Source organism: Solanum stenotomum, chromosome 10 (genome assembly GCF_019186545.1).
Source record: "Solanum stenotomum isolate F172 chromosome 10, ASM1918654v1, whole genome shotgun sequence".
Classification (NCBI taxonomy): domain Eukaryota; kingdom Viridiplantae; phylum Streptophyta; class Magnoliopsida; order Solanales; family Solanaceae; genus Solanum; species Solanum stenotomum.
In genome coordinates this window covers 48319884-48342898 of record NC_064291.1, presented here as the reverse complement: position 1 = coordinate 48342898, position 23015 = coordinate 48319884, and the positions used below count along the sequence as shown (strand labels likewise).

The window sequence follows — 23015 nt, the reverse complement described above, 5'->3', positions numbered from 1 at the left end:
ATACAAATGTAAAGTAAAAATGTGACATGTAAAATGGGACAGAGGGAGTACATACCTACCTCACTTAAGGCAAACTTACTTAAAAGTAGGTGATGCATGCTAATTCATTTTTTTTTCTTTTTTTTGTTGAGAGCAACCACTAGGAGTGATACAAATGGAAAATCACACCAAATAGAAAATCGACTCAAACTTATATTAGATAGAAATTGATTCAATTAATTTGCAGTTTTTTTTTACGCATACAAGTATAAAGAAAATATGAATGAAAAAGTGAAAAATACAAATAGCAGACATACTTCTGAACGTACTACAAATTACATGTATAATTCAGTTATCAAATTCCCAAAATTGTCCTTATCTGATCAGGTGGATGTCTAGCCAATGACTTTGGATCTGTGTAGCCATTCTCAGGATCCATGATAGCTCTGTAAATAAGCTCATAAGCTTCGGCAAGCGACCTAGCTACCTGAACACTTGTTTCTGATCGCAATCTGGGAACTTGCATCTGCTCAAATTCAGGAATGGCAGTTTCACTGCCTAAAATGAGACCAAATAAAGCCTTCAAACTCTCGGCAACAGAAACTGGAGATGTATCTTCTTGTTCTGCTAATGGTGTCCTAGCTATGGAGTTGCTAGATTCATTAATTTCTAATGACTTGCGGAAATGTGACATTTTAGTTAATAAACCACATCTTCTTAGAATAGCTTCAACTTCTTTTTCCACGAGAGCATTTATGTGATTATCTATCATCACACCTAGCTTCTTCACATAGCCGCTTGCAACTTCATGTCCTAAAAGTGGTTGCTGGATTGCACATAAGCAGTTGATAAGGAAAATTTTGGCTGGAGTTTCACTGGTCTGCATAAAACAAAACAGAAGGTTAACGCTAGGGATAGCAGGCATAAAGCAACCGTCTGATAGTACTACGTTATACCACCCTTATCAATTGACAGTTTACTCATGGTAGCAGACATGGAATGAACACAAAATCAAGATTTCAGTCAATCGTCCGTCTAACATAAGGTGGTCCAGCAAATCACACTTGAAAAAAAATACTATTGTTAAGAGTAAAATGTCCCAAACACAGCTTGGAATGTGTCAAGAGGGTAGGATGACTCCACGGTTTCTTGTTTTTCCTGTCTGTTTGGTTTCTTATCTTTTAATGGAGGAGAGAGAAGGGGAATGAAATTTCATCAGCCAAGATTACAACACAAGAGGCCTAATTGGATTTTGACCTTCAAGGGAAACAACACCAAAAATACCTGCGGTAAAGGTGCTGAATTGCTGCCATCCAAAAGAGCATCCACAGATGACCTGCGATGTTGACTTGGATCAGAAGTAATTCTGTTCCTTCTTGAGGAGTGCATGGAACCTTTTGACTTGTGCGCCTCTGCTGCTTGCTCACACATCTGCATGGAAGATAAATATTAAATATAGAAAAGCATAATAAGTCTGATGAGGCAATACTGCAGTAAAATCAGCAATGATGCATTTACAGTCTGTCACACGTCAAGAACCCTAAACCAAACAATCTTAAATTCTGAAATCACTCAAACGGGAGAATGAAATCAACAGTGAATTCTAGTTTTTCCGATGTATATAGCTGATGCACTTCAGTTTTTCAAATAAACTACTCCCTCTATCCCAATTTATGTGACTTACATTCATTTTTAATCAGTCCCAAAAAGAATGACACATTTCTATATTAAGTAACAATTTAACTATAAAATGTTTATTTTACCCTTCGTGAAATGATTTATAGCCACATAAATTTCTATTATTCATTTTGGACCACAAGTTTTTAAAGTCTTCATTTTTTTCTTAAATTCCGTGCCGAGTCAAACTACCTCACATAAAATGGATCGGAGGGAGAAACTAATTAACTTACTTTCCCCAACATAATCCTCTTTGCTGCACATGAGAAACAATGAACAGTGCTAAGAATTCAGCAGAGAACATATTCATTCTCATGATGAACATCAACCAAGGTTGACATGTACTTAACATGATTTTATATTTGGTCTTACTTTAATGGAAAGGCAAGTCATCAACTGTGAATAAGTTACTAAGTTACTGTAACATCTCGTACTTCGAAAAGTCAACTAGAGATCCGTTCAAATAAAACTTCAGTTTTTAGTTTTGAGTCAACTTCAAACGACCATAACTTTCAGCACATAAGGAGTTAGGTGGCCCATGAGGTATCAAATCAAAGGTCTTTGAGTCCTCTTTCCAACGCCACCAAATTTGCTAAATTTCGAGCTCGGATGAAGGAGTTATGCCCGTTTGACTGCAGCCTGTCTAGTTAAGGCAATTCATTTGTGTTAAGAAGGGGTATTTTGGTCTTTTCCTTACCCACTAGGCCCAAACGTTTTTCTTCACCCAAATAGGGGTCTAAACTGATTAAGATCAGTTTCCATTCATTCCTAAATGCTAAGGGTTGAGAGAGGGTTTCAAGAGGAGAAAAAAAAGAAGGTTTTAAGCATTCATTCAAGGTTCAATGATTTTCGCCAAGAACTTAGTTCTTTCGAGATATGTATGTAAGCTTTCATAGTGTTGAGTTTGTTCGCCCTCACGCCAACCATGTAAACTTTTACCCATGAATTCGTTCTTGAAGTTGATTTGTTGAGTTCTTGAGAAGTTCTTGAGTTTAGCTAACAATGGAGGTCTTTGAGTTCTTGAGGCGAGGGTTTTGCGAATGAGTTGAGTCACTTGATAGATTTTTGTGTGGGTTTCGTTGAAAATGTTCTGGGTTTATGAAATTTCATGAAATTGGACCATGGAATTGCATTGGGTATGGATTGAATCAAGTTTGGGAGATGAAGAAAAGATTGGGCAAAAATATGCGCTCAGGTCCGCGTTGCAGAGGCGCTTTAAAATTTCAGTCTTCAAATAGTCACCCCCATCTCCGAGTAGCAGAGAGGATACAAAGTCCTCTGTCTCGAAATTTTATTTCACGACCAAGAATTAAATCCTTCTCTGCACCGCGCCTGTGCTTCTCAATCCGTGTCATCGCTCTCTTCTTATTACTAACTATCTAAGCCTTCCTTAATCATTGAGAGATCCTATGTCCTAATCATAGTTCTTAAATTCACATTTCAAATCAAAGTAAAATTTAGAGGAAAGTTCTTTTGAGTCATTTTAAGAAGTCGTTTGCAATCATTTATAATTTGATTTAAGACTTGAGTAAATGAGTATGAAAATGAGGAGAATTAACTTGTATGTTTCAAATAAGTATAAAGGGAACTAAGCATTCCCAAATGTAATACCTTTACATTTAAAACGAGAGAAACACTGATTTCTAAATGAGTTTATGAGGAGTCTTGAGCATCACCTCTTTGAAGAGGATCTTTTGAGTAATTATCTCAAATTGAGGAAGAGTTATGTTAAACATATGAGCATGGGTAAAGGATGAGTTCAGACAACTCAAAATCCTCATAAACCATGTATGCCAACATGGGAAAAGGATCATACTTTTCAGATGATTCCTTATTGCTTTTAAGCATAGCTTAGTGGATCCACTTAGTTGAGGAGTTCTATACCCCGGCAAGGTATAGGACAATTCTGACAGCGTGGGCGAGACGTTGTATCATCACGTAGCTCATAGTGATGGTTGACGATTAGAGAATCTCCCAAATAAGAGTAAATAGTTTATTCATTGTATTTTTATACACTTTGGGTTGATATTTACTGTTTTAAAAGCTTTATATATTGCATCTTGTTACCATTTCTTTCGGATTGAGTTGAGTTGAGTTGAGGTGAGTATGTCTTCCCTTTCTATCAGTTCAGCTGTATTTATATGTTTTAGTTTTTCCCTTACATGCTCGTACATTCAATGTACTGACGCCATTCGACCTGCATCGTTTTATGATATAGATACAGGTGTTCAGGATCATCAAAAGGCGCTCCGTTGATACCATCCACATTCCAGCTAGCTTTGGTGAGCCTCCTTGCTTTCCAGAGGGCTTCACATTATGGTTTTGTTTTTGTTAAGATGTCGTAGGTCTTGTCCCGATATCTATCATAGTTATTAGAGGTTTCATAGACAATAGTAGTATGAGGAGTCTTTCATTGTTCCATGTTGACGTTTTAAAGACTTTTGAGTTTAACACTTATGTTTATTTGAGTATTTCAGACAGTTTTGAGTTAAACTACTGTATTATTGAGGTCTTATGAGTTAATAATTGCATTTGAGTTCCTATATTGTTGATTAAGTCTTCCGCTAAGTATTGAGCCAGGCCAAGGGTTCACTTGGGGACCAACGATGGCTCTCGAGTGTCGGCCACGTCCAGGGTGTAGGCTCGGGGCGTGACAGTTACATTTCTTTCTCTAATTCTTGTTAGCAACTTTTTCTCTAACTGTAGTGTCCAGGTCACATCTCACCAGCACAGACACTTGGGTAACTTAGTTCACCAATGATTGGACAGACGGAAAGAAATCACCAAATGTTTTTGCCTCTGCTGGGATTTGAACCAAACATCATGGTTCTCAATCCATTTCATTGACCATTAGGCCACATCATTTGGGTGCAATTCTTTATTTATTTTTTGAAAAAAATCAATACCCTCTTAGAAAAAAGAGAATCATAAACAGCAGGTGTCAATTGTTAGAAGTCACATCATAGCCATTGTCACAGGTGTCCTACATTTCACGGGTATCTATGGCTATAGTAGGACATCTGAATGTCATCTTGCAATAAACTAGTCCTGCACTGTTAGTAGGGTTAAACTAATGGATTCAACTCTTCTAGATGTTTTTTCTTCTTCTTTTTTTCAAACACAAAATAGAATATATAGAGTTAATACTAATTATTCAACAACCGACTATTAGAGTGAAATTCCTGTATCTAGATTTCCTTCTTCTTTCTTTCTTTTGATTGTTTTCCTGCAGCACAGGGGTCAAAGATTTAAAAAATCTCCCAGGCACAGTTCCCAACATCTTTCACTCTTCCACTTCTTAGGAGAGCAATATCCTATTTTCTGGCAACTGCTTTCCGGATCCTTTCTTTCCTTACAGTGATATTCTGATATTCACCTTATGTGATTATTATTTTTTCAGATTTTTGTTTCAAGATTTTCGAGCTATGGTGTTTGTTTCCCAGGACATCTCTCAAAAGATATATTTTATGGCAGGGCATAAATCTTTTGATATTTCTCAAGAATTCTCAAGTTCAGAAAGATGGTACAATTTGTGGAAAGGTGGTTGTGCAATTTAACGCATATTGCTTCCTGGACCAGGGGGAATAGATTAAGCACATGGAAATTAAATGACCATCGTCATTACATTTATTGTTCACAGAAGTGAAATAGATATGGTAGATTCCTTAGTGTTATTGCAGTACAAGGGGATCAAGCTCCAGAAGAAAGAAAGCTTCTGGAGAGCTCTCAGTCAAAGGGCCTCTTATACTGGGGCAGTTAGTTAGAGAAAATGGCAAGCAAGGAAAGTCTTCCTTTCTTAGGTTTGAGTGGTGCTTGCAATACCTTCGGAAATACAACAACATACGCACTGAGGGGTTAAGTGTAAACTAGGAAGCAGAATCCTCACGTGTCTTTCCTATTAAATGGACCAACAGAATTAAGAGGATTGTGCAGTTTTTACTTATTTAACACAAAAAAACCAGGAACTAATACATAAGAGTAAACTAGTAATCATTTTTTTCCAAGTAATCGTTTACTTAAAGTATCTTGATGGACACTAACCTGAATAATAGGGTCTAGCAAAGCAGATATAACTGGATCAAAGTCGGGCTTCTTTCCTGATGCAGGGAACATCATGCTATCGTGTGTTTGAATAATTTCAAGCAGCAGTGAAACTCCTTCCCTTAAAGCTGGTGGTGGAGAAAGATCAACAGCTACCAATGGAGGATACCTCAAAAGCTTCTCGCCTCGACCCTTTAGTATGTCAAAAAATGTTTTCTGGGCTGCTTCTTTGAGAACCAATAAAGTATTACATAGAGATGTTTCTATCCCCAGCAAATCCGATATCTGCATTGGAAAAACATTTGAGGGCAAGGACAACTTAAAAATGGGGGTGCAAGTAGATCGGGTTCACTGGCAGCAGATTTCAACTCACTGTATAGAAATAGAACTCCAGTGTATTGCTAAGCTTGTAAGAAATTATAAGATTAGGTTGGGAGTGCAAAACTTGTTCCACTCTAACTTTAAAAGGGCGGCAAACTCCTTCAAATATCCTGTCTAGAACAAAAGTCAAGTCAGATTCTGTCTTCTCAGACTCGCTATCTACGCGTTTGGAGTAGTTATGACTAGTTGGTCTAGTATCTGATGCATCCGGGTCAAGCAATGCAAGGACAAGCTCTCTTTCAGATGCCAATGCCTGTCATAGAGCAAAAACATGTACAAAATCAGATGCAGCAAGTCAATGCGCAAAAGTCCCTTTTTTTGCTTCACAGGACGAATAACTTAAACACTACGTTAAATCTATCACCTGATGCAACCATCCCAGCATGTCACCAACGTATCTTAAAGGATCGTGAGCATGCACTTCAATTGGCCTGGGAAGTCCTCCAGGTCCTCCACGTGTAAGAGCACTTATAAATCTCCTAAACAATGCATTGTGCCTCATGTTTGCCACCTAATATTTCAGATTGCATGAATATGAAATGCATATATCATTGCAAAGTTTGTTAAATTATTATTCTAACTTTTAGATAAGATAAGTTACCTCTTCTGCACAATATTTAAAAAGCACTGGTCTTTCCTTGAGACACCTGACTGCTGTTCTCAGAAGTTCACCCACTTCAGGGTTATCAACATCACCAAGTCTCCTACACTCTGTCTGAACCCACCTAGAAAGAAAAACCAGCATAATCTCAAACATAGCAGAAAGCTCATATGACCACAGCACCCCTTGTTTAAGTACTTTTAAGTTTTAACTAGCCATACAAGAAATTAGACAAATCATATGACTCACTAATAGTAGACAGACCAATCTGAACGAAGTCACAATAACCAGACATCAGTCACTGAGACAAAACAGAGGTACATAAATAAAGAGAGAACTAATTCTAGACTGTGTTTGTAGCCATGGATTGGTAGTGTTGCAAGAGGCCTAGAATATATGTTCCAGTCACAAGGAGCAGGTTGACAAGGGTAGATCATACAAGAAAGAAACAAATTGATCAAAATGGGCATCTGAATTCCCTGCAACACAATATGAATTTTACCAGATAGCTATACTGTTTTATGTTCCAGACATCAGCTGACCACCACAGAAGTTACATTTTATGATAGGCACTTAAACAAGAGAATCCTATGACAGGAATATAATATGAAAAGTCCCAAGTTCAAGAATCCACTGAGACAGAGAAGAGTAACCTGCAAAGGCGTTCATATGCTCCTTCTTGATACATGGCCATCATATCCATGAGCTCCAAACCAGCACGCTGCCGAAAGCATTCGAGTCAACAACAACAACAACATACCCAGTGAAATCCCACAAGTGGGGTCTGGGGAGGGTATTCGAGTCCATAAAGCAAAAATAAATAAATCACGTTTGTCCTTGCCTTGTATATTTTTTTTGAGAATGGTAACAGTGTCCTTGCCTTGTATATAATACTAACATTTGGAAAAAGCTAGGTTATCTTTAGGAAAATATAACTGAAACTAGATGAATGAACTCTTTTCATTTACCTATCATGTAAGGGCTCTTGAAGGGAAAAAATGCTCTTTTTCCATTTCATTTAATTGTGAAGTTCCCCATATATCCTTGGGTCACTCATGTAGTTCAACTTGTATAGACAATTGACAGTGATTTGTTAATAAAAATTTCAACTTTCATATTTCAATGATCTATAGCTCTTGTACAAGGTGTCCCTTTATGTCAGCAAAATTTTCATACCTATTTTTTAGTGAAAGAAGTGATCACGTACATCTAAATTGGACTTGCTTCAATAAGCTAACACACCTTTAGAAGGACACAACTGTGAAGTGATTAAGAAGCATGACATTAGATGATAAAAAGTTTCTAGAACAGATGAGCAGATATTGCAGGAGAAATTGGTAAATATGTTACTTTTTTTGGTATATATCAGTGTAATTGGTTAATCTGGCCTGAGATGAATTTAAATTGCGAAACATAGTTGTTGTTGTTGTTTGCAATTGGTTAATCTGTTATAATTAGTGCGATTAGAAGATAAAAATGAATCTCTATATATGTCCTGCATAGAGTCCCACTATTCCAAGAGTAAATAACCAATTTTTAATTCATCAATCCAGATGAGGATCCTTCATTTGCCATAGCAAAAGCTGAATCAAACTACATGTAGTCTGGATCATATCACGTCACACTCTTCAAAGACATCAGAGAGAAGTTTACTTGGTGGTGTGTCCTGAGAAGCACTTTACAATTGGCATGGATTTCTTGAACATGAGCAAGAGCCTTAAAAAAATTATCATCCAGGTCTTCTTCTCTTAGGGCATTAATCTACATCAACATAAAAGTTGTAAAGCAGTACGTTAATAACACAAGGAAAATAAGTAATATATGAGTGATATAGGCTTCAACCAAAAGGAATGACTAATACCTCTTCTGGGGATAGCTGATAATCACGAAGAAAGCATGACACAATCTCTTGCCTCTGTGTAGTAACTTCAAATTCCTGTTTCAGCCGTTCTGTGGTACTGATAATATCGCCTGTCGTGGCATTGCAACTGCTTAAAGCCATTGCAATTCTGGAAAATGCAGGCATTACAAGAAGACATGTCAGCACAACTTCTTTTTAACTGATGTAACGGCAAGAGAATGTTATACATAATAAGTCTTTATAATACCAACTATGGCAGATAATAGCCAGGTGGGAGCACAATCCAAGATACTGGTACAAGTATTTAGCTGGAAAAGAGGGGAAACTTAATATATGAATTATTGATTGCATTTATCATATAATTGGTATTTGGAAGCTGCCACTCTGGCAAGATAGGTAGACATATTTGCAGGAAACATGTTCAAGAAGATAAGGTCGAACAACAGAGGATTCTTTTCGGCTAAGTTGCTAACTACAGAACACCCAGTTAGTACTTAGTAGGATTCTTTTCAATCAAACATTAACTTTTACTCATCCAATAAGGCAATTAGCACAAACCATCTAAAGGTATCCCTCTCCTCTTATCCATTTGAATATTGTGTGCAAAAGTATTGTCAAACTTAAAAACTAAAAGCTTCAAGGAAAACTTCCAACAATAGGACTTCACCTTCGCACACACTTGTCCAAGGAAAAATTTCACTTAAGATGAATTAAGGATTTCACCTTCATAAGTAACTTCCAATAAGTTCATTCAAAATGATTTATTTTCTTCACTAGTGCAAAAATGTCGATGCTGTCAAGCTAATTATCTTAATCAACATGATCAGACTAGTTTCAGAACCAAGTTCCCTACGGAAAGTTCAGAAGTGGTATACCTTTTTTGTCCATTTGACTATTTCCTATCCATCCAGCTAAACATAGTTTCACCAGACCATGATATTTTGTACAATATCTTATTCTAGGTGAGTCTACGAACTCCATATTTCAACTTCTTATCAGCTATCCAGGCAACTACCCAGTTCTGTAAAAGGCTTTACTACAAAATATTTTCTTTTTTCGGTAGATACCTCACATCTCAAATCCCTTATCCACTAGCAAGTCAAAACTTAAGTCCAAAAATTCCTTCAGTTAAAAAAGTCATCATGGCTAAAAACAAAATATCATCGCATGTACTTTTGTGATGAATGGTTCTTTGGGATCACTTCCATACACATCTGATATATGTCCAGTAAAATGTCCAACATACGATAAACAAGGATCCCGATCCTCACACATATCACCCTTTGTTTTAATAACACGTGCCTAAATTAACAGGTATTTTACGGGAAAGAACAAGAATTATCGCGCACCAAATTTCCTCTCCTAAGAGCATCACAATCCCCCCACTTCTTCCATACATCACATCACATCACATCACATGCACTATTTACAAGAGTTAAAAAAATTTGATAACTTTTGATGTCAAATTCAAAAGCAATGGTGATAGAAGGAAGGGGAAGGGGAAATCACATAATACTCCATGAAGATAAAATTAATCTCATGGAATGTTAGGGGGCTGAATGAACAGGGAAAGAGAAGGGTGGTACAAAACCTGTTGCAGGACTGGAAAGCAGACATTCTCTGCCTCCAGGAAACTAAATTAGAAGGCGATGTACAGGACTTAGTTAAACAAATTTGGGCAGGGAGATGGATTAAATATGCTTGTTTAGAGGCCAGTGGAACCAGAGGAGGAATCCTGATGTTATGGGATTTCCAGAATGTGGGAAGGGGAAATTATGCAAGTTGGAGCCTATACTCTCTCTTGTAAATTCAAAGCTCAGACAAGCACTTTTGAATGTCATATAACCGGAGTGTATGCTCCGAATAGTAGAGTGGAGAGGAGGTTTGTATGGGAAGAACTGGCTGATGTAAGAGGCTTGATGGATGGTCCATGGGCTGTTTGTGGTGACTTTAATGTCTGTAGATTTCCCTCTGAAAAAAGGGAGTGCAACAGGTTAAACTCAGCAATGAGAGAGTTCTCAGAATGCATTGAAGACATGGACCTCATTGATCTGCAATTAAGTGGTGGAAGGTATACCTGGTACAAGGGTGATAACCATATCACAGCATCCAGGATAGACAGGATTATGGTCTCCACAGAATGGAATAATCTTTTCACCAACATAAAGCAAACCACTATGCAAAGAGTGACTTCTGATCATGTTCCTATAGCCTTGTTGTGTGGACATTGGGAACAATCTAAATCCTATTTTAAGTTCGAAAATTGGTGGCTGAACCAAGAAGGATTTGTTGAAAGAATTAAGGTCTGGTGGAATGATTTTGAGTTCTATGGGAAGCCAGATTACATCTTAGCATGCAAACTCAAAGCCCTCAAAGGGAAATTGAAAGAATGGAGCAGATATGAACAAGGTAATCTGAAATTGCAAAAGAACAACCTTCTCAATCAGATGGCTGAGTTAGAATCACATCAGAGCAACAGAATTTTAACTGAGGAGGAGATAGAAAAAAAAGCCACACTTTTCATGGAGTATGAGGGGTGTTTGAAGAATGAGGAAGTGGCCTGGAGACAGAGATCAAGGGCTTTGTGGCTCAAGGAAGGGGATAGGAATACAAAGTTTTTCCACCAAACAGCTAATGCCCACAAGAGATGCAACCATATTGATCAACTGGAAGTACAGGGAGAGACTATAACAGAGCCAGACAGAATTAAGGAAACAATTATTTCTTTCTACAAAAAGATGTATATAAAACCTGAAGGTTGGAGACCCTCTGTAAATATCAGCAACCATCCTACCATTACAGAGGGTGAAAATGAAGCATTGCAGGCAGATTTTGAGGAACAAGAAGCACTTGAGTGTTTAAAAATGTGTGCTATAGACAAAGCCCCTGGTCCTGATGGATACACAATGGGATTCTTTCTAAAATGTTGGGAGATCATTAAACATGACATTATGGGGGCTCTCCACAATTTTCATTCAACTGGGATGTTTGAAAAGAGCTATAATGCAACATACATAGCACTGATTCCTAAAAAGATAGGAGCAAAGGAACTCAAGGACCGAAAGGTTGAAGAGAGTTGTGGATAAGTTGGTAGACAAACAACAGATGGCTTTTATCAGAGGCAGACAGATAATGGATGCAGTGCTTATAGCTAATGAAGCAATTGATTCTAGAGTGTCCCAGAAGAAACCTGGTATACTATGCAAACCTGATATTGAGAAAGCATATGACCATGTGAATTGGGATTTCATTCTAAGTATGCTGAGACAAATGGGATTTGATAGCAGATGGATCTTTTTTGAGAAAGTTAACTGGTTGATAGCAGATGGATCTGTTGGATCAAGTTTTGTATTTCAACTGTTAAGTTTTCAGTACTCGTCAATGGGTCTCCTGAAGGCTTTTTCAGTGCACACAGAGGAATCAGGCAAGGGATCCCTTATCACCCTTCCTGTTCATCATAGCTATGGAGGGGCTTAAGAATATGTTGAAGATAGCCAAGACAACAGGAAGAATACAGGGATTTGAAGTCAGTAAGGTTGCTGGGAATAGTATGGAGATCACACACCTACAGTATGCTGATGATACACTAATTTTTTGTGGGGCTGAGGAGGGGCACTTGCTGATTTTGAGACTCATACTAGTCTACTTTGAAGCCATATCTGGACTACATATAAACTGGAACAAAAGCCATTTGTATCCAATTAATGTGGTTTCGGATATGGAACACCTCTCACAAACCTTGGGAGGAGTGACAGGTACTCTGCCATCAGTATACTTGGGCATGCCTTTGGGGGCAAAGTCTGGAGCCATAGACATTTGGAACCCAATATTGGAGAAATGTGAAAAGAAACTAGCCAGATGGAGATCACAGTACCTCTCCTTGGGAGGTAGATTAACTTTGATAAACTCTGTTCTGGATGCTCTCCCTACATATATGCTATCTATCTTCCATATTCCCCAATCAGTAGTTCAGAGTTTGGACAAAATTAGAAGAAACTTCTTGTGGCAAGGAAATAAGGAAAGAAAAGGCTTTCACTTAGTCAAGTGGAAGAACATCATCAGAAGTATGATGCAAGGTGGATTAGGCATCAAGAATCTCAAAAACCATAGCAAAGCTCTGAAGGTGAAATGGCTATGGAGGTACCATTAGGAGGACCAAGCACTATGGTATAGGGTGATCAACAACAAGTATGAGGAGCTAAATAAATGGGTAACCAAAGAGGTAAATACCCCCAATGGGATTAGCCTTTGGAAATCCATCAGAATATTTTGGCCTTTTCTCAGTAATCAGTCTACTGTCAAGGTACAAAATGGAAGAAAAACTAGTTTTTGGTTTGATAAATGGTTGGGTGGTATGAGCCTCAAAGATCGTTTTCCTGACATCTTTACATTGGCTCGACACCAACAGAAGACTGTCGCTGAAATGTGGACACAACAAGGCTGGGATCTGATCCTCAGAAGAAATCTGAATGACTGGGAAATTCCCAGAATACTTGAATTGTTTAAGGTTCTGGAGAATTTTCAAGGTATACAAACAGGCGAGGATTATTTATGGTGGCAAGGGCACAACAAATGTAGTTACAAAGTGAAAGAAAGATACAAACAGATAAGTCCTGGTGGCATTCAAGACTTCAAATGGCTTTGGAAGCAAATCTGGAGGACCAAAGTGCCACACAAAGTGGCATGCCTTACATGGCTACTAGCCAATAAAGCAGTTTTGACATTGGATAATGTCGCCAAGAGAGGAATCTCTCTATGTAACAGATGTTCCTTATGTGGTAAGGCTAATGAGACAGTGAGACGTCTCTTCTTACATTGCAACTTTACTGAGCAGCTGTGGCAGATTTTCCTTAATCTCAGAGGCATATCTTGGTGTATGCCTAGCAAGATTGATGAGACTCTATTCAGTTGGGAGATGGCTGGAGTTGGGGCTACAAACAGAGAAAGATGGAGGATGATCCCTGCTAGTATTTGGTGGACTATATGGAGGGAGAGAAACGAGAGATGTTTTGAGAATAGGAACAACAACTTGCAGGAAGTAAAGCTTAAGTGTGTTTTGTTGTTCTGCTTTTGGTGTACAAATGTCTACTCCAATGAAACTGAGTCAATCATAGATGGTTTAGGATCCATTTAGGTTTGGTTCAGTTTTTGGATAGATTATACTTCCTTTCTGCTTTTGTAAATATGGTTTTTCAGTACTACCTAAGTACTAAATGAAATACAAATGTTACCAGTTTCAAAAAATTAAAAAAAACAACATTTCATTCTCAACAATTTCAAACCACGAGAATGAAAGAAGGAAAATAAAATTTTAATTCCTTCGAATATAACTAGTTAACTTCCTATCAACACAGGTCAAAACTACTAACGTGTAAGTAGCATTCTCAAGCCAATACGATCCAAATGGATTTTACTTATATACGCCAACGGTGCAAACAAATTTTAGGCTATCCTAGTAATTTAACCAGTTGTAGCATGTTGCATTCCTAATATTCTATGTAATTAGTTTCACTTATCATGGGTGACCAGATAGTTTAAAAATTAGCTTACACCTATAGAAGTTAAACTTAATCTAAATATATCAACCGGAAGAGTAATTACTTACTTGTCACAACATTCAACGATCTCATTGACTTCTTCTTCAACTCGATCCAACGACTAACAAAGTCCATTTTAGAAAAAAGGAAGTTAATTCACCTGAGAATTACTAAACTAAGAACTTCTACAGAAATGAACGAAGGAAAAAACTCAAATTTCAACAGCAAACGGTACCTTTTGAGCAGCTGTGGAGGAAAGGAGGAACTCTTCATTGATAGATAGAGAACGCTTTTCAATAGTGGATCGGAGGTTCCGGCGAGAATGAGGTGTATTTTTGGTGTAGAATTCAGAGAGAGTATTGAGCGACGCGAGTAGATCCGGCGTGTCTGTTCGAGTTTCCAACACTTTCTTCAGCTTCCGAGATAGCCCCGGTGCCAATGCCATCGCCGGCGACCGTCGATTTCCTCTACCGGTGATAATCTATAGATATATGAATTCGTATGTATATGTGAAGCTCTTCAAGTGAAGTGATCGGAGTTGCAGATCTCTTCCTCCTCCTAACGTAAACAGAGTAGAAATGATTATGGTTTGGGCCCAAAACATCTAAATGGGCCATATCATTTGGGCTGCTTAGTAAATTGGGTCAAAGCCCACCCAAATCATATATTGTGGGTCGAGGTAAAGATATTTATGGGATAGTCACTTTCGGATCGATCTTTGAAATATAGCAACTATTTGAAAATTCATTGGGAAATAGTTAATTTTTACGTGAAAACATCATGAATTTCGAATTTAAACAAGTGGAAAATCTAGGATGCTATCATGAATTTTGAACTTAAAAAGAGTGAAACTTCATGACTTGTGTACTAGAAATCACAACCAGGATACTACGATGGAGTTTCACTTTTTAAGTTCGAATTTCATGTTAGTGTCATTTAATAACACAACTTAAACACTAAAAAATTTGAGAATAGTTAACTATAAAACAGCCCAAAATAATCTTGAAACTTAAAACAAATTATTTGGGCCTAAAGCATGTAATTCCCACCCACCCATGAGGTCTGTGAAACTGAATTTGAAGAGAGTATGAAAATGAGGAACTTTTGCAAATAGCCACTATAATAAACTTGATTATGTTTCATAGTTATAGTTTGCATATTTATGGACTGTAGCTACAATTTAAGTTATCTCATTTGTATAATTCGCGAATTTGTATAAATTCGCAGGTTTGTATAATTCGCTAGTACATTTGTATAATTTAGTTATTTTTGTATAAACTTGCATTAACAAATTTATACAATTACAAACATCAAAAGTGTAAACAGTTATACAAATTATATTATACAAATTCTGAATTATACAAAGTGCGAATTATACAAAACTAAAAAGCTAAGTTGCATAATTATAGCTAAAAGTAGGCCGCGAATTGTAATTAAGGCAAACTATAGCTATGCTAAGAAATTAACTATTATATATTTGCTTATACGCGTAATTTTCCCTATAAAAATCTATAACTCGGATAGATATGTACTAATAAGAATAATTGAATCATATAATTCTCTTTTCAATTTAATTATCTTACTTTCTTTTTTTCCGTCTATTTAAAAAAAGATCACTTATATATTTAGTAACTCTTTACGGCCAATAGTTCTACATTGACATAATTGAAATCATGAGATTCAAAGATCATTTTGATACATTACATATATTTTTAGTTTAGTAACACAAAAAATTATTTAAAAAATATATATTTTGTTAAAATTCATGCGGAGTCAAACTAAATATTTTTTTTTTATATATATATATATATATATAATGTAACGTATAGTCAAACCTTAACCTTTCTATATATAATATTCATTCTCTATGACAATATTTCATTATAATGTTTAAGTATTTTTTTAAAACGTTATTTTATTTTATATGTTATATATAACATTTCTCTTTAATAGTTAAAAAATATTGAGACAAACGATATCATCATAGAAAGGTTTGACTGTACATATACTTATTGAATAAAAATTGTACTAAATATTTTTACTCTAAATAAATATGAATCAATACAATACTAAAAAATAGTACTTTTTGATAAATAATTCTTCTCAGTGATTGTAATGAATGTCTCTTTTATTCTTAATCAAAGCTCCTAAAGCAAGTTAGTGCCCCAAGTTTGAAAAAATATATTGTTAGAAAGTGTGTTTCCCTTAAATTGACCTTACACGACTTGAAGCCAAGTTGCTAGGGATCAATATAGCACACAACGTTTTTTTCTTCCTTCTTTGGCAGTGGTCTCATGCTTACGTGAGAATGAAATTTTTGTGTACATAAGCTAATGCAGAGTTTATAATATATATATATATATATATTAAGAGTTAAAGACATACACAATGATACCAAAGTAGCTAATATCATATTTTCTTCCACTTGCATATAGATTAATTGAGAGCTGGAGGTTTTAATTAAACTTTATGACCTTTTCCACCTTCTATTTTTTGTAATTCTCAAAGACAATTATTATAACTAATAATAAATACTAACAACTAAACTATCATTAGTACATATCTTCTACATCCCTTAAGTTAATCACTAATTGAAGATCATGATTCAATTAAAATAATTAGAAAAAGTAAACTTAAGATCTTCTCTTTTCCCTTTATATATTCGATATGAAATATTATAAATCCTTGACATTTTCATTTAGCAATAAAGTTCATTAATGATATGGCAGAAGTTGTGGCAGAGGTTGTAGCGGCGCAGGTTATCCTGGAATTTAAAAAATAATCATTAATGTTTCAATAATATATGTGGTCGTCTCAAGAATGGTATGTAGTCCTCTAAAAGTTGCATCTACAGCCACTTGAGGTGTTCAATAGGTACAAGCCTTAATTGAAGTGTTCAAATGAAATATGAGGACAACTTTAAGTAGTTGTAGATGACTTGAGTTGAATTATTATCACATGAAGTTGCATATATAAATTGATAGATTTTAGAAAAATAAAAATATTGTTTTTCTTGGACCAATTGGTTAAGTGTCTAATCAGTACAACAAAATATAAAATTAGCTACAGAATTTATGAACAATTTCTAATTAACCGTTTCTATAAAACAATTTTCTTATAATCTATAGCAGAATGGAATTAGCATGATATTTTTATTGATTAGCTATGAAATTTACATTAACAACATGAACCTTCTTGCCTTATATAATTATTATTATTATAGCTTCTAAAGACATCGTTTAAAGTTTAAACGTCAACAAGTGATGACCAATTAAATACTACTCCTTATATATATCCTTCTTCTCTTTTTGTGTTACCTTTTAAAAAAAAAAAATCCTCTATTGAAAATAGCTATAATTTGGTCGATCAAGTCCATCCATAAAGGATATATACTAATCAATCAATTAGCTTGTCTTTCTTCTAATACTTAATCCTTAACATATAAGTATATCATTATGTGCATTAAAAAAGAGAGTTTTTTTCTCACTAATAGACGTTTATGAGTTTTAATTCTTTTAAGTTATTGACTTTTAAATTTATAATTTGTATATATACAATGAATTTCTCACTACATATTCAGAGTTTAAACTAAAGTTACTGAATTCGATCGAACTCATAATCAACACACCAACTCCATCCCTGATGATTAGGGTTAGCTATCAAAAGAGCACTGACGACATAAGTCATGATTATTGCAGATCGCTCGACAAACCTATAAATCTCCAAACTAGAACTGATGTTATAAGTCGTGATTATTGCAGATCGGTCGACAAACCTATAAAGTTCCTAACTAGTAAGTATTTCAATCAAATACTACTATACACTCTCTCTTTCTTTCTTTCTTATCTTGAGACATATTTTTAAAAATTATTCTTAAGAGTTGAATAAGTGGGAGTACAACTAAGCAAAGAATCAAAACACACATGGTCACGCGTGGATTTGTGGGTTCTCTTGTCTTTAAATCTTAAACCTAATAAGCTTTGTGTATATATATAATTGCTTCCATATATGTCATTCTTCACCACATCACCCCACTTGGCTTCCTTTTTTTTTTCTTTCTTTTCTTCCCTTCCATCCAAAGGAATAAAATAGTACATGACTTCAATTTATTACTTTTATATGATAAAAGAATAATCATCCTACTTTTTCATTTCTTGAAAGGTATAAATTTAATTTCTTTCTATGCCTTAATTATGATCTTTTTTAAAGGTAGAGCATAAATGAGCAAAAAAACTTTCTTATATAAGCAAGTCGGAAAGTTGTTTATTTTACATTGTAAAAAGGCTCAAAATTTTAAATTTTGCAAAAAAGAAGGAAAAAGAAGCAGCTTATGCTTGACGTGAAAATATTATTTTGTATTATGTGTGAGGAATTTATTAAAGAATAGATAGTTATTAGTACTATTATTGATTTATTGGACCAGTGTACGTACATTTGTAAAATTATGTGTATTGAAAGTTTTTAATAATATATATAATCGCAAATATTTATTTATAAAAGAAACATGTAGATCTATTGTGATCTATTAATTCGGCATCTTAGGATATTCTGATGCTTAGCTTGTTTATGAACTATGATTCGTTCATTTGGTAAGATAGTATAAGAGTTTGAATTTTTTTGATAAGATTTACAAATTATGAGGTTTTCATATGGTAAGAAAAATACAATTTAAGAAAACTAAATTGCATATCTAACTTCAAATTAACTTAATTTCAAATTACTAAATTTGAAGTCATGGACTTATGGTCAAATGACTTTTGCTTTATGCAGTAAATTAATACTGTGAAAATTGAGATTATCCTATTTGAGGCATTAAAGATGGAGTTGAGGAAAAGGAGTGACTCCTTAATTAATTGTGTTGGGACTACTTAGCTCTAGTTATTTCATTTGAATATACAATCTTATACTCTAGTGAAAAATCAAAATTAAACTACTTCTGAGCTCATTTAGAAAAAAAGGGGGTTTGAAACTCTATTATCTTTAAAAAAATTACAACAACATGCATATATAGTGAAACTGCCACATATCTATAGAAGTCTAAAGAGATTAGAGTGTACACAAACTTTATTCTTATCTCGTGGAAGCAGAGAGGTTATTTTCAGAAGACCTTCACCTCAAGTACAACAAATTAAATTAATATAAAATGAAAAAATGACATAAGAAAGTAATATAAAACTTAATTAGAAGCTAAAACTTAAATCAATAAGTTTAACCCTTCTAGGGACATGGGAATTAAAAATAAAGATCATGAAGAATCATAGATTATAAACTCTAATTTTCTTTCCATGGACAATCCATCAAATTAAATTATATATTATGTGAATATATAGTTAGTACACTATATATATTCATTTATTTTTTATTTTAGTGATCACCTTTGGGTATATTTTTATTTCATTCTTTTTCATCAATGGTGTCTTGTCATACAATCATTTTAAACTCTTTTATTTTTTTGCAGACAGTCCATCAAATTGGATAATCATGTATTCCTGAATATATTGTTATGCATGTATATATATATTCAACTTTTTAATGTTTTGCTCGTGTCAGGATAGAGAATGATCATCTTCGAGAAGATCTTCCTTCCATTTTTTTTTTATCATCAATAGTGTCTCATCGATATCACACGATCATTAAAAAAAAAAAAAAAACTGATCAATATCTAGCTAATGCGTCATGACATCGTTGCTCCACATTTATTTTTTACCTTAGTGTAAAGGACATTCATTACCAAATAAGGAACTAAGGAAGAATTCCACTTGGACATTTGTTGAATATATATAAGTTCGAGTCAATTAATTATTTTAAGCAACGAATTAATTAGTTATACATTAAAGGACCAAATCATGGGCTAATTTTTAATTAAGCTTTAAATTAATTATCTCTAAGTAGTCCATCGAGTAGCAACAAGACAAGTTGCATAAAAACATTATGATTATATCTAAGTTATAGATTTAAGAAGTTTATCACCAATTTCATCATGATTTTAACAAACATTATTAGGTACTTGATGAGATGGCATTGACAAAAATTAAGATAACCTATTTATTATAACGTTATTAAGAAATCATAATAAAGTTGTGTTTGTGTAGTACTATTCTCATAGATTTTCATGACAAGGTTGACGCAAACTAGTCATAAAGATAAACTTGCCAATTGTGTGGATGAAACATGACAATTAATTTGCACTTTATATGTAAAAGATTTTGCTCTTTGTCTATTCTTTATCATTTGATCGGATACTCTCAAACTTTTCCGCAGATAGTCACTCAACTAATGATTATTATTTGAGTGTATTATTATTAATTTTTGAATAAAATTAAAATAGAAAAATGTAACTTTATGAGAAAATAATTCTTAGTTGAAAGACCGCAGAGAATTAACCCTGCTAAAATACTATCCATTCAACTATTGAAAGTGTTAAAGCAATCTAAGTTTAGCTTTATTATTTTATATGTCGATGTATGATTGAGTATAAAATTTAATTTAAAGATACAATTTTTTTAAATATATGTACATCAGAATTCAAGTTATCGTTGGAATTTGTAATCTTAATTAATTATGTCGTGATGTTTTCCGTGACTATTAAGGATGTTATGAGGAATTGAAAATTTGTTTATAATATAGTTTAAGCAAGAATTATCTCATTTCTTTACTTCTTTCTAATTCATTTACTTCAAGATCGATAAGATATTAAAGATAAAACTTTAAAAATAATACGAAAAAAAATCTTAAATATATAAAGATATCATTTTTTTAGAATTGAAAAAAGAAAGAAAAAAAAATCATGTAAAACAAAATGAATTAAGTTTTCCTCTTTTATTATCATGTCGCACTAAAAGGAATTGATTTCTTTTATTCAATTATTAGGAGGTTGGTGGTAACCCTTATCTTGAAGCATGTTAACCAATTTGTCACCTTACATTCCACATGTAATCTAACAAAAATGTGTCCTTTTTTGTGTGTACTATTTCAAAGGAGGTGCAATAATTAATCATGTCATAATTAATTAATTAATTATAGGATAGACTAAATATTTAGGTATTAATTACTTATGAAATGTTCATGTTGTGTGATTTACTTAAGACCAATTAGGTCTATAGATAGTAGTTATTTTTTAGTATGCAAGTTTAAAAGAAAAATCTAATTCCGTAAAGGATTGTTCATAAAATAATTATCGAAATATGAGTGAGTTTAATTGTCAAGTGGTGTGTTATGGTTTTAAGAAGCACAAATTAATGTCCATAATGGCGCCATTAGTAAAAAAAAAGAGAGGATAATATTAGTCTAAATTAATAAACGGAGGGCAAAAGTAATTATTTTGCAAATCACACAGAGAAAATATTATAAATCTTTGTCATTATATTATTTTAATATTTTATTAATAACTCTATTAGCTGAGTTAGAAAACAAGGACGTATGTATGCCTATTTGATAATGATGAGGGCATTTTTTAACCAAACTATTAGCAAATGGTAAAATTAATCATTTTCACAAATTCTATGGACAATTTTGAACACAATAAAGAAATGAATATTAAGTCTAGCTTAACTTCAAAAAATAGCTCAATATTATTCAAATCATATAAAGAGATCAAATCCTTCCTCCCTTAACCAATGTGGGAGACTCAGCGAAACATTTTCCCTTTAAATTAGAGAAAATTCATAAAAAAAAATTTGAACTTGGCGTGAGAACTTACTTTAGTACTTAAACTACACGGGTGTTTATATGCCCTCCTTAACATATTTGATGTGAATTATTTTCAACCCTTCGAACACCAGCCTTGTGCGCGTGTTGATACAGCTTAGAACGGCGCGTTATTCATCTTTTAACATTTTTTTAAATCAAATTTGCCCCTCCAATGGTAATATCTGACCCATTATGTATTTGAAGATCCACCTTCACTTTTAAAGAACCCTAATTTCCTCTTCTCCCTCACCAACCCAATCATCCAAAAAATGGTGACCTAATTTATTATTATTTTTCTTGATCTTTCTCAAATCTTAGCTCTTCAAACCTAAAAGTTGAATCTTTGAAGGAATAATTGTTATTCAAACTTATTCTTCTTCATCTATTATTTTGATTTTTGTTTCCTCCCTTTTCCTTATTATCTGTTTTTTTTTTCAGATTCTCGTTTCTTCTTGAACAAAATTGTGCACACAATACGATCAATTAACTTGACAAACCTTTGTATGGAAGAAGATGATTATACTACGAAGAAAAAAAAATTATTGTAATGATGGACTTGTGGTGCGTTTGAAAACATCTTGGACTTCAAATAACCTCGGAAGATGATATTGATTATGTCCTTATTATGGGGTAAAGATCATTTTTGTTTCATTTTTCTAGCCGATTAAGAATTTTGATTAACCACTAATTCCCTCATCCTTTTGCATTATTGAAAGGTCCTAGATCTTGCCACTTTTGATGTTGGAAGGATAAAGAAAATATTGATTCGAGGTCAAAATTTGTGATTCCTAAACTAATATAGAAATTGGGTGAGCTTGAGAATATAGTAGAATCCTCTCAAATATCAGCCACTGCATTTGAATTGGTTGAGGTTACTGAAGAAGTTGACAAGCCTGGAGATTTCAAACAAGATGATAATTGCTTAGGTATGAAATTGAAAATGTTGCAAGAAGAGGTTGAGAAGATGAAAGGAATGCAAAATAAATGGAGAAGAACATGGCAGAATGCGCTCTTTTTTGTTGTAGCTTGTTGTTATGTTGTGGTTATAGCTATAAGTTATTTGTTCTGGGTGATATATATGAAGAAAGATTCAATGAAGTTACCTTAAGCTCTTGATGTAGTGAGATCAGTGTTGGTGTAGTGTAGCACTGTTTATGTCAGGTGCAAGACTCTTTTGTAATGAACTTTGTGTTCTTCTTAGTCTCTTAATGTAATTTGCTTGTTTGTGTTTTATTTACAACTGCATTCA

At 34.2% G+C, this 23015-nt stretch overlaps 1 protein-coding gene across 1 annotated transcript; it reads right to left on the bottom strand.

The window, feature by feature from the left end:
- Window positions 1-174: 174 nt before the first annotated feature.
- LOC125841336 (conserved oligomeric Golgi complex subunit 6) lies at window positions 175-14648 on the bottom strand. Its single transcript, XM_049520444.1, has 11 exons — window positions 14313-14648; window positions 14146-14198; window positions 8541-8688; window positions 8333-8440; window positions 7333-7400; window positions 6680-6803; window positions 6443-6589; window positions 6071-6331; window positions 5698-5982; window positions 1264-1410; window positions 175-859 (listed from the first exon to the last, which is right to left on the bottom strand). The coding sequence occupies exons 1-11, from the start codon at window positions 14520-14522 to the stop codon at window positions 335-337; spliced, it is 2076 nt and encodes a 691-aa protein (XP_049376401.1). The 5' UTR covers window positions 14523-14648; the 3' UTR covers window positions 175-334.
- Window positions 14649-23015: the final 8367 nt, after the last annotated feature.